This window comes from Hetaerina americana, unplaced genomic scaffold (genome assembly GCF_022747635.1).
Source record: "Hetaerina americana unplaced genomic scaffold, ioHetAmer1.1.p SCAF_6, whole genome shotgun sequence".
Classification (NCBI taxonomy): Eukaryota; Metazoa; Arthropoda; class Insecta; order Odonata; family Calopterygidae; genus Hetaerina; species Hetaerina americana.
Genome location: NW_027287205.1, coordinates 60,062,139 through 60,088,787, shown reverse-complemented (window position 1 = coordinate 60,088,787; position 26,649 = coordinate 60,062,139). Strand labels below are relative to the sequence as shown.

Below are 26,649 nucleotides of genomic sequence, written 5' to 3'. Positions count from 1 at the left end.
GCCGTGCGTATTATTTTAGCAATTTTTTTCAAATTGCAATAGTTTCTTGTATCGTTGAAATCATTTTTGTTTCTCCACAGTAAAAGCAACGAATAACTTCACTTATCCTCATATTTGGTACTTTATGATTTATTGCTAAGCTAACAAGCCTTAATTGCATTCTATTTTTTTGTATACGACTCAATAAAATTAATTATCTTTTTAATGGACATTTAGAATAAAAATATTCATCCAGAATAATTGATACGGCAATTAAAACGCTTCCACTCGGATACCGAGCTTAACTCTTAACATTAAACATTAGTTCGTATAGTTCGTTGATGCCATTCATATTCGATAATGAACCTAATGCCTCTCATATGTTAAAGTTAAGGTTGGATCTCATAAAAACACATTTGAATTATTTATTATTTGTACGTTTATAGAAAAAGAAAAGTTGTTCTGAAGCTGTGGACATATCACTATATTAGTTTCCGAAACATTAAAAAAATAGCTTGAAACGAAGGATAGTTAAATAAATCTATGACGTAATTTGACTTTTTTGTGATTAAATAGCATAAAACACACTGAGGGTTGAAAAAAAAGAAACTTTGCTCTTCCACATAAAGATTTAATACTTCATGCTGCTGCTCAGCATCGGAACCATGGTATTGAAGTATTAAATCTTTATGTGGAAGTGCAAAGTTTCTTTCTTAACCCTCATCATGAAGGAATTCCACAAAGTTAAACCTGAAACCGTTTTATAAATCACTCCGTTTTTAACTGTTATGTCCCTGAATAAACACTATTCGTAATCTAGTTATGATGTATAGATAATAATCGGTTATCATGATATGATTTCCATTTCCTACTTTTTCAAAGGATTCTCTCAGCGGGAAATTGCCGTTAACAGTGGAAACATTCCATTGTAACCTCCATTTTGAATGTCGGCCCGAAGGATAAAGTAGAAAACTCTGTTAAATGTTAACACATTCAACACTTTGGCACTCTTCATTTCACTCTACCTCCCCCCCAGCATCTCAATCACTCGATATGTTTCTCTCCATGTAAAGTCCCCGAATAACAAACAGTTTGATTTTGCACCTTCAGATAATTTTTTCCTTGAAAAGTCTTTAACTTAATGATTACTAAAGTTAATTTTCAAAAGCTTCAGGCTCATTCGACGACAGCTTTAACACAACCTTTTCTTGCAGAAACTTCAGTCACGTTACTCCATTCATGTTACCTTGCTAATTACTCTTATCTGTAATCCACGAGTAACTCGGTGATCGCAATCGGATTTTGTGATGGGGTTTTTGTCAATGTTTCCCTCTCTACCCGTTTCCTCAAATAGTGCCCCAAGGTGGTATTGGTGTATTGGCTCTGTCCTGTTCATTCACGATATGGACGTCATTGTTGCAGAATTGATCCCTTCAGGTATTTGCGATATTTTTTACCCAGATAACTAAAATTTGCAATTGATGAAGGGTGTAAACCACTGTGTTGCTACATTCCTCCCTGGAATCTGTAGAATATTGACGTACTAAATGGGAATTGCGTTTGAATCCTGGGACTTAAGTTACTCGTTCCTTTTCTTTTAAAGCATTACCTTCTCTTTTGGTTACATCTGTTCCAATAACCTTCCATCAATAAACTATGATTTATGGCTCACCATTGATTTGTTCAATTTAATTTTGTTATTTTATCACTGATCCGGAAAATCATATGTTTGCATTTTACAACGGATTATAATTATGAAAATAACAAGGTTAAACACAAGCACCCAAAACTACTGATTAAGGAAAAGCTACCTAAATGGGAATCGAACTCGTGACCTCTGGGTCAGCAGGTGAGGGTGTTATGCTGTCGCCACAGATGCCGGCAAAGAAAACTGAATGAAAAAAAATTCTTCTTGAACGTGCAAAAATCAAATCTAACTAAGCGATTCCCGTAGTCATTTCTGCCCACTCACCAAAATTACGGACTCCCCTTGCTTATATTGCTGTTTCTCGGAAGTGTCCTCCCCATCTAAAGGATGTTGCTCTCCCATCTGGTCGACCCCGCCACACTCAAGTTACTCAATTGTCCGGGCGATTCCTTCTTAGCCTTCTTAGTCTGTCATCGTCTTCCCCCGAAACCGAGTCTGCTCACGGTGAAGAAATCTTGCTCTCTCTTGGCCTTTCAGATCTCACTCGGCGCCTTACGACCTTAAATTCCAATGCACACTATATTATGAAAAGGTCTTTCCGTTCTGACGGACTCCTTTCCTTTTCACCACGCATCCCAGCATGCACCACTCGCTATGCCGTTCCGCCGAACAACCTCCGAATTCTGTATAACCATTTCCCATGGATCCCCTCGAATCCCTTCCCTACTTACTCTTACCGCCAGTGATCCAACCTTCTTTCGATGTATTACTATATTCTCCTCACTAAATCATCTCCGCAAGTGATGTTTTTGTGGTCATGCTTCAATGTTATCGCTCTACCGTATTATCTCCAATCTCATCACTTGATATTGTTTACTTAAGCAGGCCATTGCACGAGCCATTTTAAACAATAAATAAATGAGTTTTCATTATTAGGCTCAAAATATAAATAGCAACCCTCGTTAAAAGCCTTTGTCCTTATTTTTGGAGTGATAATATATAAATAATTTTTCCGACATCCTGTTCAGCGGTAAAAAGTACTGAAAGATTATTAGAAACACTGCTGATAGAAAATATGTACGTACGACAAAGAAGAGAGGGGAATTGTCGTGGGTAAGATTGAGGGTTTGCTATGCCGAGTCTTCGAATGGAAAATTGACGATCAGACCGCTCACTGTTTTTAGACTCAGAAAATTATAATTTAATAGCTTAATACGTTTCCTATTATTTATATGATCTATTCTATTCTATATTTCCTAATCTGGATGAGAAGGGATGAAAATAAAATAGATTTTTTTAGGTATCAGGAAGTACAATACATGATCTCGAGAACAGTGATCTCTGGCAAAAAATGTTTGAATTTATATTGCGATTGTCACGGGAAATTCAACGGTTTATTCTTAACGGTAAGCGGGTCATGAATTCAGTCAGCTAGCATTTTCTGCTTTTCCGCAAATACATATCACTCGAATGCCTATCTGATGGCATTAAAGTACATGAGGAATTTTTAGCAAGCCGTGGGTTATAGTATACGTACGGTGATGGGTGAAGGTAAGGGATATGGAAGGACTTTAAAACCGCCCCCCCCCTCAACTCTTTTGCCACCCGATCCAAGTTAACCACGCCCCATCCGTTTCCCACCCACCCACTCACTCTTCTCTCTTACCAACACCCTCCCATGTGTGTATCCCACACAAAGTTCGTGAACAATTCCTTATGTAGGTATCTGATGATGCCGTCTCACGATGGAACCGGTCGTGAATCGAAATAAAATTTTCGGATAAGTACGAAGTATCCATTAGTTCGTCATGGATACTCATATGGCCATGCTTTATTCGCAAGGGAGTATTTTTTGGGAGCGTTCAATCAATGCCTCCATTCCATAGAGGACATTAACACTCCGTAAGACTACTCCATATTGAAAACAGTTCCATTATCTACGACAAGTCAGTCGTAGTTGCTCCAACTGTGTTAGTTTCGCATTTTATGAACAATGTTTATCTGCTCCCCACGAAGTGATAAATTTCAATCAATTTTTCATAATTTAACGTCTATTCTATCCAACACGAGGGAATGTGACTGATATTTAAATGTAATAACGGGGTTTTGTATTCAGTTATGAATGTACTGTACACAACGCATCAGAAGCAAAAACATGAGAAACAAGTCAATTTTAGGAAAAGGTTTGTGACCTTGAAGATTCCTTCTGTATGTGATGTAAAGTGAAGTTCCCGGTAGCCATTTCCTTGAAGCCCGTTTGTTTTTCACCCTTCCGTCACGGCTTTACGTGGGTTTTCGTTCTAATTCTTCCGAAGATCCTCCCAACCCCCTTAAAAGAGTCGTCGAAAAAGCAGAGAAATCTATTGCAAAGAATGTCTCTTCAGCGATGATGTTGAAAATGTATTTTTAGCCCTTTCGTACTACGGTAGGGGGTATAAATAAAAGAGATGTTAACTTTGTAACGGATAGATTTTAAATATAATTTTGCCCATGAACGCCAAGGGGTCCAAACAACAGTGTTCGGCCATGCTGGAGGGAAAAATTATTTTGGGTCAAAAGTAATCTGGTATGTAATCACCCTCTGCCACACACCCTAGCAGTGTCTTGCAGGGTATTATGTAATAATAAAAATAGAAACCATCTTATTGCTGTTTTATGGGGAAGAAGAGAGTCCTCATAAGCCTCCTGTTGTATTATTTCAACGAGAAGTTTCAATGCAACGTATTGCTCGTTACGTGTCGACTCCATCTTTGCCGCATGCGACGTGAACATGTTTCAACTTAAAACGCCGGCCGCTGGCGCAATCACGGGAGTCTGAGTAATGATACTTGTACCACCCATACATTAAACATTAGGCTAACAATATAATAAAGTTAATTTTTTTAACAATAAATCTTGCAAGTGAAATAATTGATCACTTTTCATCAAACAGCCCTTGTTTTCTTTTATTGTTCCTTTCATCTATATAAGCACAATAAGCCTCCGCAAGGCGTGTGGTGGGAGGTGTACCTGCCATTTTACGTATAAATACGTTACTCGAGGGACACTCTTTCCTAGTAATAGCTTTTAGCGTATCTAGCGTATTATCTATGAACTTTCCCCAATTCTCATCAATTAACGTTTCCTCCCATGGATCCCAAAGGCTTGCTGTTTATACCAAATGCGAGCAAAAATAAAGCAAAACAACGCCTCTCTCTTACTTTTTCAATACATATTATTGCAACACTTTAACGTAACCTCGTTTCTTTAATGGGTTACTGGGTATTTTTTTAATTGGTCGGCTTGTTATTTTTAATCATTCATCAAAGTACACTGTTTTCACTGTGGTCGGAGTTTTCACTGGAACCTCTTGCGTGGAAAAAAACACAGAAAAGAAGGTAGGTTCCAGGTACTGATACATAAAATATGAAGAAGAACTTCAAGTTACCATTTTTGCCATAATAAATTCCTCTTTCTCTCTCTATCTTCCTGCCTAAATGATGGCTTCATGTTGCATGCATTTGATGGACCAAGCGTCGAGTGAGAATGAATATTCATTGCGGAAAAAATGAGATATTCGTTATAAATTCTGGGACCTTGCCGAAGATTAAGTAGTTTCACGGTAGTAGCGTGCCTTGATAATTTAAGATGCCACGTCACGTTAAGTTCTCCATTTCAGGTAAGTTTCTCTTTCTTACCTATAAGTAATCAAAAGCATTGCTGTGACTATAACGGGTTAGAGAAGGTAGTGGAATTCTGCTTATAAATGAAAAAAGGTGGAGTGCGGTAAATTGGGTGTGTTTTCATAAATGAGGGCGTAACCAAAATAATAGTTTTGAAAGAAATATCCCTTTCAAACTTTACGACCCTAAAAATTTGAAATTTGGTGATACAGGTAAATGCGATCTCGTATGAAGGGCTTTTCAAAATTTCATTGCAGGGTTAATAGCTAGCTAACACCGGTACAAATTGGTATATATAAGTCGTAATAAAACATTTTACTCAAACTTTACATTTATATATGTGTCACTAATGGAATAAGTGCATTTGAAAATATACAAAAATCATGTTGTTTCTTATGGCATGGGTTAGGTACACTAAATGCTTTTTTAATGATCAATATAATGTATTAAATTGTTAATAACAACCTGCACTTACCTTTTTTAAGTATCCAAATTAGGATATAAAATAATGTGTGGGGCAAATTTAAGCAGTACCCTTCAAATGGAGACATATTTTCCAAAGCTGTACTTTAAGGAGCTCCAAGGATAAGCAGCGGTGAATTCAGGGATATTAGGCAAGACGCTACGCATTTGTTCCCTTCTGTCATGCATCTCATTTTTTTCGAACGTCTGTTCATGCATATCCTTTTTATCATCAAACGTTTTTGAATGAGGTTTCGACGTTTAAGATGAAGAATGGGATGTCTCACAAACGTCGATTTTAAGAACCCATTCGACGGGCGATCCGATTTCTTGAAATGGTCCACACAATATAATCGAGTTTGATCTGCGTTGTATACACGCTACCTTGCAAGCCTTCTCACGGATGTGTGGCAGGGGGCGATTACACACCAGGCTTCTTATGACCCAAAGTACTTTTCTCCCCTAGTGCGGTCGGGCTTCTGATTCTTATTCGGTATTATAAGTTATTCTGATTCTTCATCGTTCGTGGTATGAATAACACATTAAACCTATTCTACATATAATCTCTCGAATTAGTCTATTTTCTCTACTTTTTCTATTCGTCTATTCTATTGTCTATTTTTCAATTCTTTGGCCTTTGCCTATTGTCTGTATTTTATCTCATTAATTTCTATCAAAATTAACGTGTACGTTGTACAATTATCTCGCCTGTTTTCGTGGTGTTAAAAACACGTGTCCGGGTTCGAATCCCGGTTTTTAAACCTATAACATATTACTTATACTGAAATGTGAGTTTTTATTGCGATACCCCTGCCAAATCGTGGACTTTTCAGAAATATTAATAAGCGATTGGATTAAATACCTGTAAAACTATAGGTCGCCTTAGCCACTGTACTCACTAATTTTTATATAAATTACAATCGTGTGATCGCTTTTCAAAGGATCCCTCCCCTCAGTGCGATCATATTCAGAACTTGATCATATGGAAATATATTTGCAATGCTGATGCATAATTCTCCCCCCCTTGTGAGAATGGGGATGTGTCGATTGAAAGGGGATTGAGTCATTTAAAAGACCGCATACCAGCTGGTATTCCCCAACCGCGTGAGTGTTTATGTGAATTTCCCCGTGAACCTACGGCTGATGTATACACGGGAGCACCACTCTCTGATTTAGACCACGTTTCTATTAGGTGCTTAACTTTGGCGGTAGTGAATAGGATTTGATGAGTTGATGCGTTCCGATTTGAAATTATGAAAACCGAACCCGTGTCCGAAAGGTTAAATCCTGTGAAGCACAACTTGCGCTTGTTGTTCATGCTATGTTTAATTCGGGAAAGAGCAAGTTTTCAGTGGGCGCGGTTTTTTTAGATCGTAAAAAAGGATTGATCATGTCGATAAAATTAAATAGATTAAGTGTAGAAAAGATAGAATTTGAGATACCATTTGATATCATATCAATTTTACCGGCAGAATTCAAAAAGTGAAAATAGGGGATCCATTTTCAAAACAGGCTATCATTATAGTAGTAGTTCCGCAAGGCAGTGTTCTAGTGCCATTACCCTTCCTAATTTACGTAAACGATCTACCGAATAATTCCGAAAGAGGGATCCGGGTTCGAATCCCGGTCAAGGCGAATGAATTTTGCACTCTGAAATTATTGCATTGAAATGAATATCAGCATTAAAAGTTACTGTTGCGGCATCTCCCGCAGTTTCTTTGGAAAATATATTCATGTGGTCTATTGGCTTATATCTTGATGTGGGATATTTGAGGCACCATTAACACTATTAATGTGCGTAGAAATCGAAGCAAATTCTAATTATTTATAATAGCCAATTTTAACAATTATAAATTATTAAGGTCTATTACGATATAACTGTATTTAATCCCAACTACATACGAGTTAAATCTAAGCAATTGGGTGAGTGGCGGGTTTCCTTTCATATCGGGGACGATTACTTCCTTGTATACACTAAATACCTTTAACCAATTTGATAATGAAACCAGATTCCTGCTGGATAAACTGCTGGAAATGTGCGTCTATCAGTCCAGGATCACTTTTTCTATTTTCCACAACTGGTTAATTAAATTTGTATTTTTTTTAACAGTAGTCAAATGCCATCAGCAATGATTTTAACGCCTTGGCTGACAGGTTAACTAAGGTGGTATCATCAGAGAACCTAATTGATTTTATGAAATCCCCGCCGACTTTCATTCCTGTCTCCAGGTCTTTCCATGCTTCTTTCACCATTTCCTCCACGTGCACGCTGGAAAGTACGGGTGATGATGGACACCCTTGTACCCATCCTCTCCCGAGCACTGCCCATCCAGGCTTTCCATCCGCAACTGTTACGCAAGCAGTCTGAGACAAGTACAGGTTTATGATAAGTCGTCTATCTCTCCAATTTACTCCCATTTTCAACGATATATCAATTGATTCTACTCACTTTTTGTCTATCGAACTTTCTAAATATACGTAACAAACAAATAAGTCCTGACCATACTCTATATTCTTCTTTATTAGTGGCCTCATTACTGCTATGTCATCACGCTTGCCTCTCCCGCTCCCGAACCCACATTGATTATCCTCAAGTATTAATTTACCCTCCTCTCCATCCTCTTATTGATAACACTAACTACCACCGTAGCTGCGTGAAAAATATAACTATTTGTTCTGTAGTGCTCACATACGGTGTCCTTCCCTATTTTAGGGATGGGGACTAACGCTGATCTAACGAAATCTTCAGGCCTAAGTCCTCCCTCATACATGTATAACCTATGCAGGATCCCATAAAAGCACTTCCTCTCACCATTTCTTAAACTTTTAAGTAGTTCTCCGGCAATTTTATCTATCCACATAGCTTCAATTAATTTTTATTTCCCAAACCCCTTTCTATTTCGCAAACATGTACACATAGGCCTAAGCTTTCCACATCTACGTTGTACTGTCTTTAAATGTCTAAACCTCCTGGCCTATTGTCTTTGCCGTATAGATGACTCTCTATGTATTTTTTACATCTATCTTGAATCTTTCCTGGGTAATTTAATAATTTACCTGCCGCAGCTTAAATGTTGTACACGGATTTTTCATTCTTACTTCATGACAGTGTTTTCACCTTCCTGTACATCGCATCAGTTTCACCCTTCCTTTGTAAACTTTCCATATCCTCGCACTGCATCTTCCGTCCCGCTTCTTTCTCTGTTTGTTTCCGCACGCCTTAGTTTGTTACTCTTTATACTTCCTCCTTGTGTTTATATACAGGTTGTATGTTCCATTTCCTTCGCTCGCCTTATCTTTCTAATCATCTCGCTCGTAATGCATGGTTTTCCTTGTCGTGTTCCTATCAAAAGTTATGAATGCTAAAAATTTTGACCAAATGAAGCACTGTTTCAAAGTTTCATCATACGGACGAAACTATTTAACAGCATCAATAGCATTGAATTTCAGTTTACAAACACAGAAACAAGATATCGATTTTTTGAGGCACCATGATACTACAGTAAATATGGCTGAAGTTAATGAGAAGTTGCTGTCCCAAAATGAATGAATAATTTACCTTCGGAGGTCCCCAGTCTTCGTATAAGTTAAAGAGAAGAATAAAATTGTATTTATGTAAGGAAAGTGTTACTTACATTAATCATTCCAGAGTGTAATTATGTTTGATACTGTTCATAATTTTGTGTTAAAGATACCATTTTATGCCGATGAAAATGTTAATATTTGAATTAATACTGGAACCTGCTGACGAGTCTTATGACTTATCAGGGCCACAGTGGTGTTTGGTATTCTACCGATTGAGGTATGTTTTGGATGAGCGGGGCCTATGCAATGGTACAACGATAAATATACTCACCTCTCCTAACGAAACACACGGTGTACTAAATTAATTATTAGATAAATTAATAAATGCATTTTAATTTTAAGAAAGTGTCTCTTTCCTCAGTAGTGGGTGCTAGCGGAAGCGGCTGTGACGAGGGACGCGAGGCCGTGCGTCTAGAGAGCGGACCTCGAGGCCAGGAGTGTCTTGGTCGCCGTCGTGAGCTGACCCCGTATCACTCGGGAGGAGCCGAATGGTTAGAACGACTGAAGAGGTCACCGCCGACACTTGAATATTAAGAGAGCTGGAGATTGGAAGCTTCTCGTGCCATCCCTCGACCGCTCTCGCATTCGCCATTTTCAACTCGTCATCCCACCTCGTTCCAGTCTCCTTAATTTCCCGCGACCCCGTTGATTTCGCGGTTTTTTTTCAATTGTAAACATTGGATCTCTTCCCCCCCCTCTTCCCGTTCCACAGAGCGAGTGAAAACAAAATCCACAGTCTCGCAACTCGTCCAATTTTCATTTCCATCATTTTGGTTGAAAACGAAAAAAAAATAATTTTGCGCTTTGGATCTTTCGCTTTTATTCAATTGCGAAACGAATTTTGTTTTTTCGAGCCCTCCTTTTTTTGCCCGTGAATTTATTTCTCTCCCGTCGTTTGTTTCTCATTTGGATCAGCATCTTCCACATTTGCCCGTTTTAATTTTCGCCTCTTTCTTTTCTCCCTCGTTTCGTTTCGAAGTGTGGGATCGTTTCCCTTTCTTGTCCACTTTCTGGCGATCCTCACTCTGATATCCACGTTCCGGAATCCGTCCATATCATTCCAATATATTGTGACACACGTCTAACTGCGTGTGGGTGTGCACACGGTACAAACGTGTGTGTATATATTTATATGCTTCCCTCCCCCACGGGTTGGGTTCGGTGGTAGCTGTCTGGCGCCACCACACACCACCTTCCGTCCTCTCGGGCTCCCTCCCTCCCTGGCATCCCTTGGCTGGTGCCTCGCCGCACGGCTCCTCATCCAGCCGCGCGCGCTCCGACCGCCACATCCTCACCGCCCTCAAACTGCGGCGCCCTGGCGGCCTCTGCCCTCTTCGCGTGCGGCCGCTCGGCTCTCATCGAAGTGGAGAGCTGGCTGGCCTTCCAGTGGGTCACTCGAGGATGGGAGGCCACGGCATCCGCCTCCGAGCAACAGCACCCGCCGCCCCCGCCATCCCGTGAGGATAATTGCTCTCTCTCTCTCTCTCTTTTATCGCTCTTTTTCTTTTGTATTCACCTCTCCCTCGCACTCGAAATAATAATGTGATTTGTCACCCGCTTTCTTCTCTCCTCCCCATTTCCCACACGCATCTCGCTAAATACACCCAACACTTTTGCCCCATCGAAAAGAGTCCTTGAAATTTTTGTACCAGACGCTATAAGACTCCCAGGGTTTCTTCGAAGGGTCTCGTTACCTTACTTTGGCCCTTCGCGAATTTTCCGGTTGTAGGTTACGGTGTGTTACCGTTTTGGATTACGAGTAAAATTAAAGTTAAAGCCGAGATGTGGTATTGTCTTAAGTTGGTGACAGGGATGAAAAGATTTAAGTAATGCACTGACAAATTTTTATTTAAGCACTAAGCGTTGCCATTAATTACACTCGTGCCTTAATGCACTCGATCATGACTCAATGGCGTCGAAAATCTTAGAACTTGAAAAAGTTGGTTCGTTTGTGGTATGAATTAATTCATTAGTGCTATTGAGTTAAAAATATTTGTGTGATAGTTATGGGTATGAAAATGAAATTTTTAGCGATATATCTGCGTGTTATCACTCTCGACAGTTCATCATATCCGTTTTTCTTAAATTTTAACATAATTTCCACAAAAATATCTGATAATAGATTGAAATTAGACCTGTCTTCGAATGTGTGGTTTTCCCTGTCACAACTTTTAATTTGCTATTTTTCTATTTCATTATTTGTTGAGCAATTTACCATTTCGAGTTTTAGCTTTAAGAAACTATTTCAATTTAGTAGTGACGATGACTCAAATGGCAATTACATTTTCAGCTTAAATTGGAACGACACGGAAATTTAAATTGGATAATTTAAAAAATCGTGGAGAGAGTGGATTACATATCCCTTAGAACTTAGCTTCTAAGCAAGGACATCTCTCCATTCAGTAGTATTCCATTGTCTTCTTTGCATTTAATTTAAGCTGTTGATTATTTGTTTATTACGCACGCCCTTAAGCGGTTGATTTTGTGCCATGCAACTTTTATTTCGCGTTTTTGTTTTGACGTAAAAATGATGGCCGGAGAGTGACTCTAACAATTAAGACAATTGGCCATGCCTATGTTGCTAGAAACCCCTCATGTCTCCTGTTACTGGTATGCCACCTGCCTGTATCCAGTGTCAAATGTGTGTGGGACGTAAGTATGATAAAATGCCCCGAAATCCTCTCGCATTTATTTTTGCGTAGCATATGCATTCCGAGAAAGGTTAAGATGAATAATATCACTGGCGTGGTATGGTGATCGAATGTCATCGGTATTGGTAAAATCATTTCAGTCGCCGTAAGACGAATTATGCCTTGCCATGGCATTGATGAGTGTTTGCGTTGTTGTCAAGCCTGCGCTGCTGCTTTGAGGACGTTTTTCGCCTTCCGATGTTATTCGATCATCAGAAGACTGACGCTGAAATCGAAAAGGAAATATCGAGTGTAAAAATTAATGATAAAATAGCTTATGCGGGGATATTTAAAAAAATGTATATATATTAAATGATAATGCTTTGGTAGCAATGAGATTCATCTATTTTTAGGGAATTACCTCATTCTAACCGAACATAACTTGCCGACCTAAGTCAATATTGTCATGTTTCTCCATCTAACCCTTGTCAAAAAACAGGGCCCACCTCAACCCTCTGCGCCCCTTAAATAACACACAGTTATATAGGTTTCATTTACTGTAATTGACCGTTTAATAAGATTGAATGTGATGAACAAGCTCACTGTGCCTAGACGCGCGTACACTGGCATGAAATTTTATTTCATGCAGTGCGCTCTACGTATTAAGCACAAAATCAGACCGAAGCCCTGCAAATTCTCTCCTCTCATCCTTTCATAGCTTAACTAATGAATTGGCCAACTAGCATTCTGTCCATACGGTTGAAGTAATCCAATTCACATATTTTATAAAAATTTGATAGCGTTTCCCTAGTTGGAAATATTCTTTCAAAAAGAAAATCTGAGCATACCATTCAAAATAAATCCACAGACACCGTAGTTGTCCGAACTGCAATTCGATACCGCGTACCAAATTGAATTTGCCATTTTTTTCATTAGTTCAAGAATCTGAACTATTGGTTCCCACAGGCGTCACTCATTCATGCATTTGTGTAAACTCCTTGTTTCGCTTTCGCCGTGAACCGGATTGAATAAATTTTATGGCTCTTCTCAACCGTTGCCTTTCTCTGGGAGTAAAGGGATTGAATCTCAAAGGGTGTCCCTACCCAACACCGGGAGACTCAGCCCGGGCTGAATCGGGAATGAATGTGTCTGTGTGGTCGGCCGCGCATGATAGACGAAAGCGATAAAATGGCGGAAGAGGGTATGGGAAGGCACCGCGTGGCTGTTAGATCCGATTGGGGAGAAATATAAGGCAATTCTTTGTTTACCCGGCGCCCCGCATATACGTCTTCCCTCGCAAATCCTTCGGGGACGGATTATTCCGAGATGAATCGCCTGCCGACATAGTGCGCGCCTTACTTCGGGCCCAGTCAAAAAAAATCGCAATTTTGCGCACCATCGTTCCCGCCCTCCATTCCAGCGGAGGGGAAAAAAAATTTGCGCTGCCGATACTCTCTCGGCTGGAAGGATTGTTATTCTTCATCTCTCTCTGCTGTCGCTGCGCTCCCCTCGACGGAAAATATCTCTTCGTTTATTCCATCGGAAATTCACTTAGTGCCTTAACGACGTGATGCATTGGGTTTCGGAGCGTTTCATACGCGGGGTTTCGAAAAATGACAGACTGTATTTTATTTTTTTTGTGTCGGAGAAAGGCTTCTCCTTCAGGAGAGAAGCTTTAGGGAATCGAGGCTCTCTTGAGTTGTGTCCATTAACCACTGCGGAAGGTTGAACCCGAATTTTCCGTCCCGTTTCAGCCTTGCACTTAGGGGCAGAATGGTAACGCTTATTTTAATACTCATTTTAGTGTCCCGTTAATACTTCAATTCACCTTTCAGCCGTCGCTCAGGTGTGTGTGTACGCGCCATGTAGGGAGATGTCTTATTACTTTTGGACTTTCATTCGTGTTTATATTCGATAATTTTCGGTAAGCCCAATTTTTTGTGTTATGACTAATGACTAATGTTCGTTAATACACGGCCGATTCTGACCTGCAATGCCTTAATAATCTACATACTCCGCAAGCTGTCGCAAAGGCGTGTGGCAGGAGATTCTCAGGACCCCACCCGTAGTAGTAGTAGTTTTAGGGGAGGCGACCGACTGCCGAGGGGTCATTTGCGCTATTAGGAAAGGACAGGAAAGGAAGAAGGGTGGGAAGATTCCCGGAGTCGGCATTAGCCTACTCTTAACGAAAAGGGGGCCGGAGCTTAACGTCCCATCCGACGGATGGCGTACTAACTCAAAGTGTCCTCCACAAAGCACCTCAAGTAGGGATCGGGATACCACTGAAAAATGTCTGCCGCCGCTGGGATTGGAACCCGGGCCCTATGGGTGGGAAGTCAGTACGTAAGGCACTGCACTATCGCGATCCCCCCTACACCACCCGTAAAATAGGATAAAACCACATGCAAAACTAACAAAAACAAATTGGCATTCATACACTTATTACGCGTGCATAACGGAAGAGTAGATACGTGTGTTGTTTATTGTGACTAACAGATTGAACTGAACCTACATTTGGATGTTAAAACAATGTTTTCGAAGTATTATCGGTTATATTGGGTATTATTGTTTGAAACTAGGTTAGGCACGCCAAGATTATTTTATGTACGCTTGGTTTAGCCTTTGTTTTCTCCTTAACATTGAACTTTTTAAAAACTATCCCAACCATCTTAATATCTAGTACGAAAATAAAAAAGAATAAAGGGTAAAGAGCATTTCATCTTGGTGGAAACTTACAGTATTTAACTCAAGAATACCATTGAAAACATTCCCTTTCCCTTTTCGCTAAACGAACTCGGTCAATTAAGTCTAAATTCTCCGCCCTTGTGCTTTTTTCCACAATTTTGCACTTCTCTGCGGTCGCTCAATACGTACCTCGAGTGTTTGTTCTTGAGGTGGGTTGGAAAAAGTAATGTTTTTAATAGTTAATGAGCCAAAAACGATGTTTGTAAGTATACAAATGTCGACGACCCAATAGTAACTTCATAAATGACTAGGAAATGCAACCCCTCGCCCCAATCCGTTTCCCCCCCACCTCTATGACCGCTAAGTACCATATGATTTTTTGCCAAAATCGAGGGGCTCCCGCGTGATTGGCCTCGCGAAAAAAAATACGGGTTGCTGGCGTGGAGTGAAAGTGAAGGAGGCCCCCAACCAATCGCCTAGAGAGGCTGAGATTAGCGACGGATGGGAATCACGGCCGGAAGTCTAGCATAGCAGCATCCCCCGCGAGCGGGAATTCGACTTCGCATTATTGATGGCCATCGCCGGTCCCACGTCACACACACTCGCACACCCTGACGCTTCGTCGTATTTCGAAAGGTAACCGAGGGCTAAATTACGAGAGCGACTCGATTTATGATTGGGAAATCAAAGGAGATTAATAGGCCAAGTGATCTGGACGGCGGAGAGTTCACTTCTGGAGGGGGCTCCCGCGAGAGTGCGTGCGACGATTCCGACGCGAGGGATTGGAGAAAGTTTTTTTCTTTTCGGAGCCAAGGTCGGAATCCGAGAATCGCGGCCGCGTCCATTCCTTTGACAATTGAAGGGGGTGAAGTCTGGAATTCGCTGCGACTGGGGGGAGGGGTGCGAGGATGTTGTAAGGGGAGCAGAGGGGATCGAGGGCGGGGTTGCAAGGGTGAGGTTCCTGGGGTCACGCTGGTCAGCCCCTCTCTCCCTTCCCCGTCGCAAACCACACCCTCTCCGTGCTCCCCTATTAGGAAAGGGATGGAGATGTGTTTGCTCGTCACGTCGTCGCGTGGAATTTTTCCAGCCGAGACGGATGGAATGGTTCGTCGGTTCAGTCCGAGGGGGGGGAGGGGAATGATGAAGTGGGATGAGGGCAGTGAAGAATGGGATGAGGGAAGAATGAAGTCCTCGAGCGAAAGATAGATCGCACCTTACTTGGGCACGTCGCAGTCGTTTCATCCGCCGTTGCAAAACTCTCGCGGGTGGTTTTTGCGGAGTTATGTCAACCCCACCCCCAGTGAAGACGAGTGCTGGCGTTCGTGCACCCACCTTATGTAGTTTTTTTGTGTAGTATGACCTTTGCTTGATTCGAGTACCGCTGCATCGACACGAACTTAAACATTTTTTGTACGACTGTGATGGTTTATGGAGATGTTTAAATCCTGAGTTTTATGATAATATTTAAAAAATTAATAATCTAGGGATAATCAATGTGCGAATTCGGGGACCCAGCGCAGTTAAAACTCTTTAGAAGCTTATGGTTACAATCGAATCGATGCCTAACAACGAGTCTGCCGCCCTCAGCTAAACTCCTTGACAATGCACTCATTTCGGACTTTAATGGATATAGGATGGGTAGCGTATGTACAGTGGCCTAAACAGAAGAAAGAAATAGGAAAACTATAAATATTTTTTGCAGAGTATACAGGCAGATATACTCACTGGCTGCACCGCTGAGTTTAGGGATCTGAAGCAGTGAAAGTCCTATTTATTTCTGTTGGAAGTCTTCATTTCAGACTCCCCTCACCCATCCTCATTTCGTGATTCTATTTTGAACATACATACTGGCTGTATCAGTGCATTCTTAGAATTTCAGAGTACAAATTATGCGCCAAATCTCCAATAAATTGAAAGCTTCAGCTTCCGAACCGAAAATTTTCCTATCCGCGGAAGTAAAATGTGTTTGTCAATTCCCTTAGGCTATTTTCCTCTAGATATTTGCGGCGCGCTAACACACCGTCGCAATATTCAGTTTTAAATGAATTATAGGATACGGAAATAGAAAAGCAGCTATGTTAATTCGACTTAATTTAAAATTTTAAAATTAAGTCGAAGTGACAAAGCTGTTTTTTTCTTTCCGCAATGGATAAGTTCCACAATGGCAAGCTTTAAACTACGAATTTCAGAATATTGTAACATTATCATTCGCAAATCGCGTCTAGAAACCCCGCCAAACCCAGACAATCGTTTTCTTCACAAACATTATTATCCCTTGCGCTCCTGTTCATTATTTCCAGTTTGAATACGAACACGGCCAGCCCAGAGTTCTTTCAAGGCGTATTTGCGTCCTTTAAGATCTCATTGCTCTTGTACTGTTTCTAACCACGAGCATCCTTCCTCTTGTCTTCTCGTATCATATCACTTTCTAAATCTAAGCTTTTAAATATTATGCACAGACATCAAATATCCTGTGCAAACGCAACACGCTGATCATTTTTGTTCGGTTATAACTTTCTGCCATTATCAAATGAGTGGGGCTAAGCCTTGTAGCCAAGCTTAACTGAGGTGGTGGAACAGCTAACCAATTTTGGACCAAAATGGTCAAAGAAGTGGGGGCATAACGAGAAGAATTGCCTTAGGGAAATAAGCTGTCACAAGGAGATGGAAGTTGATGACTGGGACGTTGAGTAAAGCTGTTATGAAAAGACTCATCAAAACCTTGATATGGAGCGTAGTTATGAACGGCGCGAAAACATGGTCACTAAAGCAGGATGATACCTGTAGGCGTAGATCGGAGACTTTTGAAATGTAGGTGTAGAGAAGGATGGGAAAGGTGGAATGGACTGAAGGGAAAATGAACGAGGAAGTGCTAGGCTAGGTGAGAGTAGAGAGGGGATTGCTGGGAGGAATAAAAAATAGATAAGAAGGATGGGTGCAGTGAATATTGATTGACAATGGGGTATTAAAGACTATCATAGAGGGAAGAATGCTAGGAAAACGAGGAACGGGTAGGTTAGGGATGTTAGGCGGAATGAAAAGAGGAAGGAAGTATCCAGAATTGAATTAGGGCCTGTTGTAATGTTTTTATTTTTGTTTAAATATGTTGGTTATATTTTTTTAATAGAGACATGGGAATTGTTACTGTAACATTTGGTAGCTTTTGTCCACCAAAAACCCAAGTTAGCCGGTAGATTCCCGAAAACAAAATTCTGGTAGAGAGTGGTGTAAAGTTGAGAGTCGAGGTTTTCCGTCGATTAGGAAAAAGGTACTGGAGTCATCTATATTGAAATCAAGTGGAATATATAACATTTTACCAAACGTCCATTAATTATGTACGAGGGTAAAATCTACACGAAAGACTTAATTTTCCTGAATGCAAATGCTTTCGCAGCGGTCTAGCGTTTTAAGCCGGAATAAAACTCAAAAACCGCGGGCGAATCAAAATATTGTATGTAAAATTCTTTGTGTTTCAGGTATTGCGTAAATTAAGTAGATGGCTTTGCGGCACTATCGTTCTGTCTCACGAAAAGTGTCCGGCCAATTTTTTGTTTCGCGGCTTCACATGCCAAAAACCAACTGGTCATATTGCTATTTAAACCAAATTTTCAGTGCTCTTGAATAACTCTCCTACGAATCAGTTTTTTTAAATTCACTCTCGAGTTCTCGTACTCGCGTTTCAATTTCACTCATCCGACTTCGGTATTAAAAGTAATGACTGATGAAAGAATTATCTTTCCTGTCCACTATCCCCTAAGGATGTGGTGGCATCCATGAATGCAGAACTCCACGGGACAGTATCAGTGTGGCATTGCCCTCAAACTGATAATCGGTTACTAATAAAACAAATTTACTGAAAATTCCTGGAGTAATAGAATGATTAATAAAATGGTTTGCGTATTAAAGTATTTCCGGTGAGGGTTTTAATCATAATTTATTTTTTGACATTGTTAGGAGAGAATAAGTCGCTTGAAGAGAAAAAAGAAATATATTTTCTCCGAAAATGTAACAGTTTTTGCTACGAATGACATATTCGCTCTTTGGCTGATCACTCATCCATCGCTTAAATACATAGTAATAATTAACCAATGAAATACCTTACCTGAGATCCGTTTCTCAAAACTACGAGATAATTTTTAAAATCACTTGAAAAATTATCACTGATGTAAAGGAGAAAAGGGAAGTAAATCCTAACGCACTAAAATAAAAAAGAAATTCTCAAATACAAATACTGTTGCAAGTAGTGGCACAAGGGCATAACCGGGTCAATGGCCATTGTGAGGTCTTAGTGCATAACCCGCTAGAATTTGTGGGTTGTTTGATTTGGGGCTTTGGGAGACAGGTCTTTTCTATCATGAAATCTTCCATGGATGAATATCGAAAGAAATCGCTTCCATTTTTTTCCCCATTTCCCTCCTGAGCACTTATCTTCTCCTCTAACCTAGGGCCTTAAGAGTTTGACTATACAACCACCTTTTCAGTTCAGCATACCTTTAGATTTGCAATAATCGGCGTGGAGTAGCGGAAATTAAATTCTATGTAGACGCGTGATCCGAGTGACCGTTTAATCAAAACCCGAAAAGCCAACAACAGAATCGGTCATACGTCTCCATCCGAAGGCACCGGGTGTACCCGATCGATAGGTTTCCCGGTTAATTTTATTGCAGGACTCCCATTTCCCCCAAGTGTAAACTCGGGAGTTCTAAGTGTTCTGTGCCCATTTATCACCCCGGGCGTCCTCCTAGGGTGGGGGTGTGCCTGGCATCCGAGGAAGGTATGAAAACCCGAGAAAGAGTCACTCTCCGCTGCCCGCTCATATCCGCAGTCACCCGGCACGTATTTTTGCTCACAAAAACCTCCACGGCATAATTCCCGGCTCATCTTTTTTGTTTTGTTCCTTTTCCGGCGTCTCTGCACATTCGTTGTGGCTTCCTCACCCAACCCTCCCTATGTTCCTCGCATAGGAGGTAGACGACGGAGGTAGACAAGGAGTGAAGTACCTCTTGCACTGAGGATCGGTGGACTGAATAAAAAAAGGCCATTTGGGCGCTGAAGATACAGACGCTAGTGTTTTTAAAAGGGAAACCTGGCGCCCCTGGAGCGACATAACCGGTAAGTACAGTATTTGAAGATGGAGGTATCTCTCATGAGACAGACTCGGACCATCTCATCGACAGGTCTCTGAAATGCGAGCGTCATCTGCTTCCTTCGACAAAAGTCTTTCAGGTTGGCAAAATATTTTTACCCAAATTGGCCGATATCCTTCCCTGACCCAAGCTCACGTTGCAGAGACCTTCATGTGATTCGCCGAGTACGACTCAGTTATGTGCGTGGATAAAAAAAATACGGGTTGCCCATTTGATTGAAATGGGGTTAATATAAGTCTTAATGGCTTTGCGTTCGGAATCCACAACTGAATATTTTTGTGTCTTTAATGTGTAACTCTGTGCGGGTCTTTGGCTCTGCCTCGTTGGTGTTTTTTGTGCTAATCAGAGCTCTTATGCCAGCCTCCATTGACAATTTAACTATTAATCAAATGCCACTGTAATGTGCATTTTTTTCTCTTCTCATGCTTCCTTCTAAATGCATATCCTGCCAGACGAAGCCATTTGCAACAGTACAATCAGGGTATGAATTTTTCGGCGCTAAGCCTTACTATCACCAGTCATTTACCCTTTGTTTTGCCGTTTTCAGAATGGGACGAAATTGGTGACAATTTGTTTTTTTAAAATAAATATAAATATTTTGTAAAGCCTCCACTACGCTTTCAAAAACTCTAGTATGTGTGCCGCCTGTCTCTCTATTCTTATTTGGCTGAGGTTTTTTTTTGTTTTGATTCACAATCTCTCTAAATTGTAGTGTACGTATTTCAGATTAAACATTCACTCAGCCAATTATCATAACAACCAGAATTGAGGGTTGAGTCATATTTTAACAAAATTTTTATTTTAAATAATTTCATTTTAGTTATGAAAATTATAATGAAATTCCGAAAATTCTCCAGATTGGTAGTCTTTTAAAAAAATCTATGAATCTAAAACTCATTCGACTTTGACGATAATGCTAAAAAAATATTACTAACCCCCGCAATGGAATATTCATAAACCCGTTAAATCCATACCCAATCTATTATGCAGCTTCTCGGCCTGCCATTCGTGGTTTAATCTGACAACTTCATATTTTCACAGAATTAATAATATGCCTTGTAAAGCTTAAATGATTCACAAAATCTTGAAATGTGTTGTAGCAGAAGCTTATTCGGTAGAGAATGGGTAAAAAAAAACCTTAACTAATATACAATTAAAAGCATTGACTAACAGAAATCTTAAACATAATTAACTAACTTGATTAGTTTATAAATTCATTGTTTATATGTTTCCCTGGCCTAATATTGTTTTTTCACAAGAGGTCCTCTTTTTTTTTTAGTCTGGGTAAGACTGATGTGATTTAACGTTCTCCCGGTGTGATTTTTTTATTTTGGTAGTGCTTTGTTTTTTTAATGATCCCGAATCCTAGTGATGTGGAATTGTGTTGGTCTCGTGCATAAACTTTGACTGTCGACCCCCCCTCCCCTACTCCCGAAACCTGGTTTGTGGTTAAAAGTGGAGCGGGGAATGGTCGATCTCATGGAGGGATCCGACAGTGATAGCGACGGTAAGTGCCTTTATGACTTGTGCTTATGGAAGCCGCGTCACGCATATCTCTGGCATGATGGAATTTCCACTCGCTTACGTTCTCGTGACCTGCTTGCTGTTACGACTATGCTGCTATGACCTCCTTTTCCATATTCTTCCCGTTAGTGTAGTACTATTTAGGTGTTCATTCATAGTTTTTATTGTATTATATTTCATTTAAATGCATTGGTGCGACTTTTTCCTTGTGGAGCAGCCAAGCCTCCCTTCCACTTTCGCGTGTATTCCTCTGTACTCTTGAGTGTCCTTCTTTCCTGTGTTTTCACTTTCAAACACTGATGCTGACAGAAGGATTCTTTATTTATGCCTACAAATTCCGCTCTGGAAAGGGAAACTTTATACCATCTTTTGTTTTCAGTGAACGTCTCCGATTTGAACGAGATATAGTGATATTTTCAGCGGAGTTACGTGAAAGGTAAAGAAAAAAAAACGATGTCCCTAGTAAAGAAATGGATAGTAAAATGACAGAAGTAGCTTTGAAATTTCATACAGCGTTAGACGTCATCATCAGGCGATGACAAAATGATGATGACGTCCAGCGTCGAAACCTTGGTCGTGTTTTATTAAATTTTGTCTGGAATTTTCTAAGTTACTTCTTCCATTTCAATTTGTTGGGTAAATTTCATGAAGTTTTACGCCAGGGACTAGAAATTTAAATAAATGCACGTTGAAGTCAAAAGAGCATGTTAATGCTTTTTTCCTCCATAGGAACTGTGTTAAAAAACCAGTTATCTAAACATCCCCTCCGCAGGGGTTATCAAGTAGTGGGGAAATTTAATATTTCAAATGAATTCTTCCTGTAATGGGAACCGTGATTCAAGTAGTAGTGTTGAGGGGAGGCGACCGACAGCCGAGGTCATTTGCGCCATAGGAGATGGACAGGAAAGGATGAAGGGTGGATAGAAACCCGGCGTCGGTATTTGCCTACTCTTTACGAAAGGCGCCAAGGGATCCGCAGCTTAACATCTCATCCGACAGACGGCGTACTCACTCAAAGTGCCCTCCACAAAGCACCTCAAGTAGGGATCGAGATACCTCTGAAAAATATTCAACACCGCCGGGAACCCGAGCCCTCTGGGTGAGAAGCCAGTACGTTAGCCCCCGCACCATCTCGATCCCCACGGTGATTCTAAGATTAGGGTAAATATCCTTTGATTTTTTTCTAATAACAGCATGTCTTCGGTACGGAACAGGAGATATTTTACCAGGGGTCGTGGTAAAAGTATTACCATTTTTAATGTGGTGGCGTTTATTGAATCGGCGTCAATATATGAAAATGGATATAAGTAAACAAAAATATATCTGTCATTCACATATTGGCATAATTTGAACTCGAAATAAAAATTAAAAAAGAAGCGTATAATTCCTATTGAATCAAACACATGTGTACGCTCACTACGAAGGTTTCATATCTCTTCATCAGCGCATTAATATTTTCATAAATCAGTGATAGATTGATAATTTTGAAAGAAGTGGTAATTTTATTTGGAAAGTTTTTAAAATGTCTTATCATTTTGTTTATCGTTAAATACGTTTAGAATTCTATGCCATCGTAATGACTATCCTGTCATTTAACAAAGTATCCTGATTTTGGTACACCATGTTGTTGGAAACCCTGGGATCGTATCAAGCTGTAGACGAGGAACTTCAAAATGAATTATATTCCATAATGAGGGTAATATTCTAAGTTTGTGGAGATTACTTTTCCTCGGCATAAATGATCATAATATGCCATCCTATTGTTCCAATTAAGCAATGCGTGATTATCGAGCCCGTTCCAGCATTTGGTCGCATATTGATTGTGGGCCCGCATGATAGATCGCTATCAGAGGTATAACTCGCAAGTATGGGATAACTCACATTAATATGGGATTGAAATCAAAGGTGGCGTTTTTAAGAATCCAAGGTATAGCTTGGTTAAGAATTTGAAAGGTGTGCCCTTTGCCAGTTATGTCTACGAGTACGTGTAGGAACTATTCCAATCTTGCAAAATCGATTTTATTCCGTTGATAAATCACTGGTAACTGTGTAAAACCGTATGTTCACTTGAAGTTTGGTATTCACTATGACCTCAAAAACCACTCCGTTCATTCACAATAGTTGTAATTAACTGTTATTTACGCATTTCTGCCACCCCCATTACACTGAGTTTCCACCAATTTCAGCCTCTTTTAACTGGGACCGTGGCGCAAAATGTTGCTCGGCGAGGAATGTCTCGTGTTACGGGAGCTGCGAGAGTAATTCCCCTGTTCTCATAGTGTTCCATTTAAGGAGACTCCGGCGTAAATTAATGCATCGTCCAGCTGAGGGGCAAGTAATGGTCTTAAAAAAATGGAGTGGTTTCAAAAGTGGTTTCTACGCTTTTGCCCCTTTAAATTTCTGGCCTTGAAGAAGTACGACTTTCGGTTGATGAAAACAACTCCAAATGGATTTAACGTTAATAAAAGTCTACTTTTACTGTTTCAGAGATAATTGGAACTGCAAAAATATTTTTTGCGCGGAAAACAGTATAAATTAACAGCATTTTTTGCCTTTATGAGCTTTTGGGCCAATATATCGCCTTCACAGTCTGTTAGAAGGCTTTATGTTTCAGGATAATCACGAGACAACATTTAACTCAGTTTTGACAATTGAAAATGTCTTAAATGGAAATTAGCTTTACACTGCCCATCGCGAAATGAAGTCTCGGCGCGACTAAAACCAGTTTGTCGGGGCTTAGCGTAAAAATGATCTGCCTTGTTGCTGGTCCTTTTTTAAAGCAAAAATAATACTTATTGTCTTAACATTGACTTACATTAATCCTGTAGAGGACCCATTGTTACATATTTGGATGACAAAAATTAACAAGCAAAGGACACTTAATTATTAACATTTGTTGCAATGGCAGGTGGGAACATGGGTGTGATATATTTCCGTAATATATTTTTAACTGATTTAACGCAGTGATCCATTTTTAACAAGATATTTTCCATCTCATTCAAGATAAATGGTACTGAGGACTCCCTAATATACAAGCTCCCCAGTTGGTAAGAGCTAATGAAGGAGAAATTGTTATGCCCTTAATTAAAAGCCAGCAATGTTTATTTAAAAGAAACTAAACTTGCCATCTTCGTTATTCACAAGCACGCCTTGCAAATACTTGTTATTTCTGTAGAATCCTTGGAGATAGATGGATATTTGTACTGAAGAAATTGATCTGGGATGTTATCCATGTTTCAACGATGAAAATAGAATGGATAACTCTGCTATTGGTTTTGGATCGAATGGAACGCTGAGATTTGCCCAACCAGAATAAGATATCGTCGGGGTAATATTGTATAGATGCTTATCACTGACTTAAAATACCTCCGCGACCCTTCAAAGCTGTTATTTCTGCTGAAAATGACGACTCTCAGAATTCAGTAAGGAATTACTTGTTCTGTTCTTCAAGCGATGTATCTTTTTCCATTCGTTGGGTGTAATGCTACTCGTACTTCTGAAGAGTATTCTGTGTAATTTCATCCCTCAAATGATCTCTTTGAAGTCACCTTGGCGCATTACAATCACCTTTGTCTGCTTTTAAGTTTATGTTTCGACTAAAAACTGTTGCGGTGAATTGACTTCGTTTGAATTCTGCCCGCGTGCCTTTTAAGCTGTGTTCGAGTTCTCCGTCAAGTTATGCGGGTCGGATCATTCATCCCGTCTGTCCCCGTGTGCCTCGCCGAGTGCATTCCGCCCACATGGCGGAAGCGGAGTGAAGATGTGGAAATTATTGTCGCCGCTCCCTCCCTTTCCCTCATTTCATTCCAGCCTGCGGTTAAGATTGTTCTTTTCAAAGTAAAGCATGGAACTCCCTTCCACACGTTTAAGAGCACAGATGTCTCCCCGCATACGTGTGCAGCTGTGTTTCGTTCCTGGAAGAATCTTAGCTTTTTAAACGATATGAAATCTCTCCCTGACGTTATGCGCCGAGGGTTTTCTCCACCTCTTTGGTATTCGTTTCCAGCGAGTTCTTCGTTGGAGGCATTTAGAAGGGAGCGAACTTCGAGAGAAAGGGTCATGCGATGGAACTTTAATGAAGATGAAAATATCAGTCTTGCGCAGTCCTCGCGACTCTCAGAATTGCAAATTTTCGCTTGGGGAATGTTCATCCTCGTCCTGTCATTGATCACTAAATGAAGTGGATAAGGCATCTTGCTTAAAATTCCAAAATCTGATTGAGCCGTAAAAAATGTGTGCGCTTTATGTCACTAAAAACTAATGAATCTTCATGAACTTTTAACTTAATTAGAACTCCGTAACGTTTTCATTATCACAGAAAGATGGCACCTTCAAGGGAAAATCTCGTGAGAAATATCGCCAAGATTTGGCCAATCCTAGAGTTAATCACTAACTGAATTGGCGTCGTTTCTCTTTTGCTTTAAATTGCATTTGTATTCTTTCAAAACTCGGAGCGCTGTTCAAGTGAACGCAGTATATTTTATCTGGTTTTTGAGAGCATCCAACGCACCAACAAGTTGGGATGCAAAGGCCGACTTTAAATAAATTTATATTTTCTTTTTTCCATTTTCTAATTATTTTCTTATTTGGTCGCAGTTTTTCGATTTTTATGACAAATCTGGTAAATTTTTCCCTGTATTTTAGCGAGGGTTTTTGCTCCCCCAAAACGGTTTAATGAGGACAACACGATGTCTGTCCGGAAATAATCCAACCTTGTAATATTTTGAGAAAAATAGCCTACCCAGAACAATGAGGCCTTAGTCTCCTTCGAAGTACTCCCCTTGGGGCCTCACACACTTATCCCAGCGTTTCTTCCATTTTTCAAAACAATCGGCAAAGTCGTTTTTCGGAATGGTCATCAACTACCTCGTTGCATTCTCTTTTATCTCGTCAGCGTCATGGATTTCGTGCTGCTCCAAGTCGCAAACGACGACCCAGGTTTTCTAAAAAAGTTCACAACTGGAGATGAGTCATGGGTCTACGGCTATGACTCTGAAACAAAAGCCCAGTATCCCCAACAGTCGGTTGACTTGTCAGTGGATTTGAGGCGGGTTAGGAAGAAGTCTGGTAGGGCATTTTTCAAAATATTTGGATTCTCCCTGACATGGTCGAGAAACTCTTGGCAGATCCGCGCGCGAGTTTCCTTTTGTTCGTCCGAGAGCACTCGCGGCACCAGCTTCCCACACACCTTTCTCATGACCATTTTTTCGGTCGCAAGTCGATGCACGTCACTTTTAGGGATGCCAAGCTCATCAGAAACCATCCGAAAAATAAATCTGCGATCCCTGTCCAACAAAGCCTTCTTTCTAACAAGATTTTTGTTTATT

At 40.3% G+C, this 26,649-nt stretch overlaps 1 protein-coding gene across 5 annotated transcripts in view; it reads left to right on the top strand.

The window, feature by feature from the left end:
* Positions 1-26,649, top strand: part of sigmar (Tumor necrosis factor alpha-induced protein 8-like protein sigmar) — a 219,032-nt gene that overhangs the window by 153,608 nt on the left and 38,775 nt on the right. Inside the window, exons 3-4 of one of the 5 annotated variants that reach the window (XM_071593883.1) lie at positions 9,698-9,827; positions 19,616-19,763. Coding sequence is in view for 1 of the 5 variants with exons in the window: in XM_071593880.1 (XP_071449981.1) it covers positions 21,266-21,305 (40 nt within the window). In the remaining 4 variants the exon portion in view is untranslated. Of the gene's footprint in view, positions 1-9,697; positions 10,794-19,615; positions 19,764-21,195; positions 21,306-26,649 lie in introns of those variants that run through there. The other 4 variants (XM_071593882.1, XM_071593884.1, XM_071593881.1 and 1 more) reach the window with 4 other exon arrangements.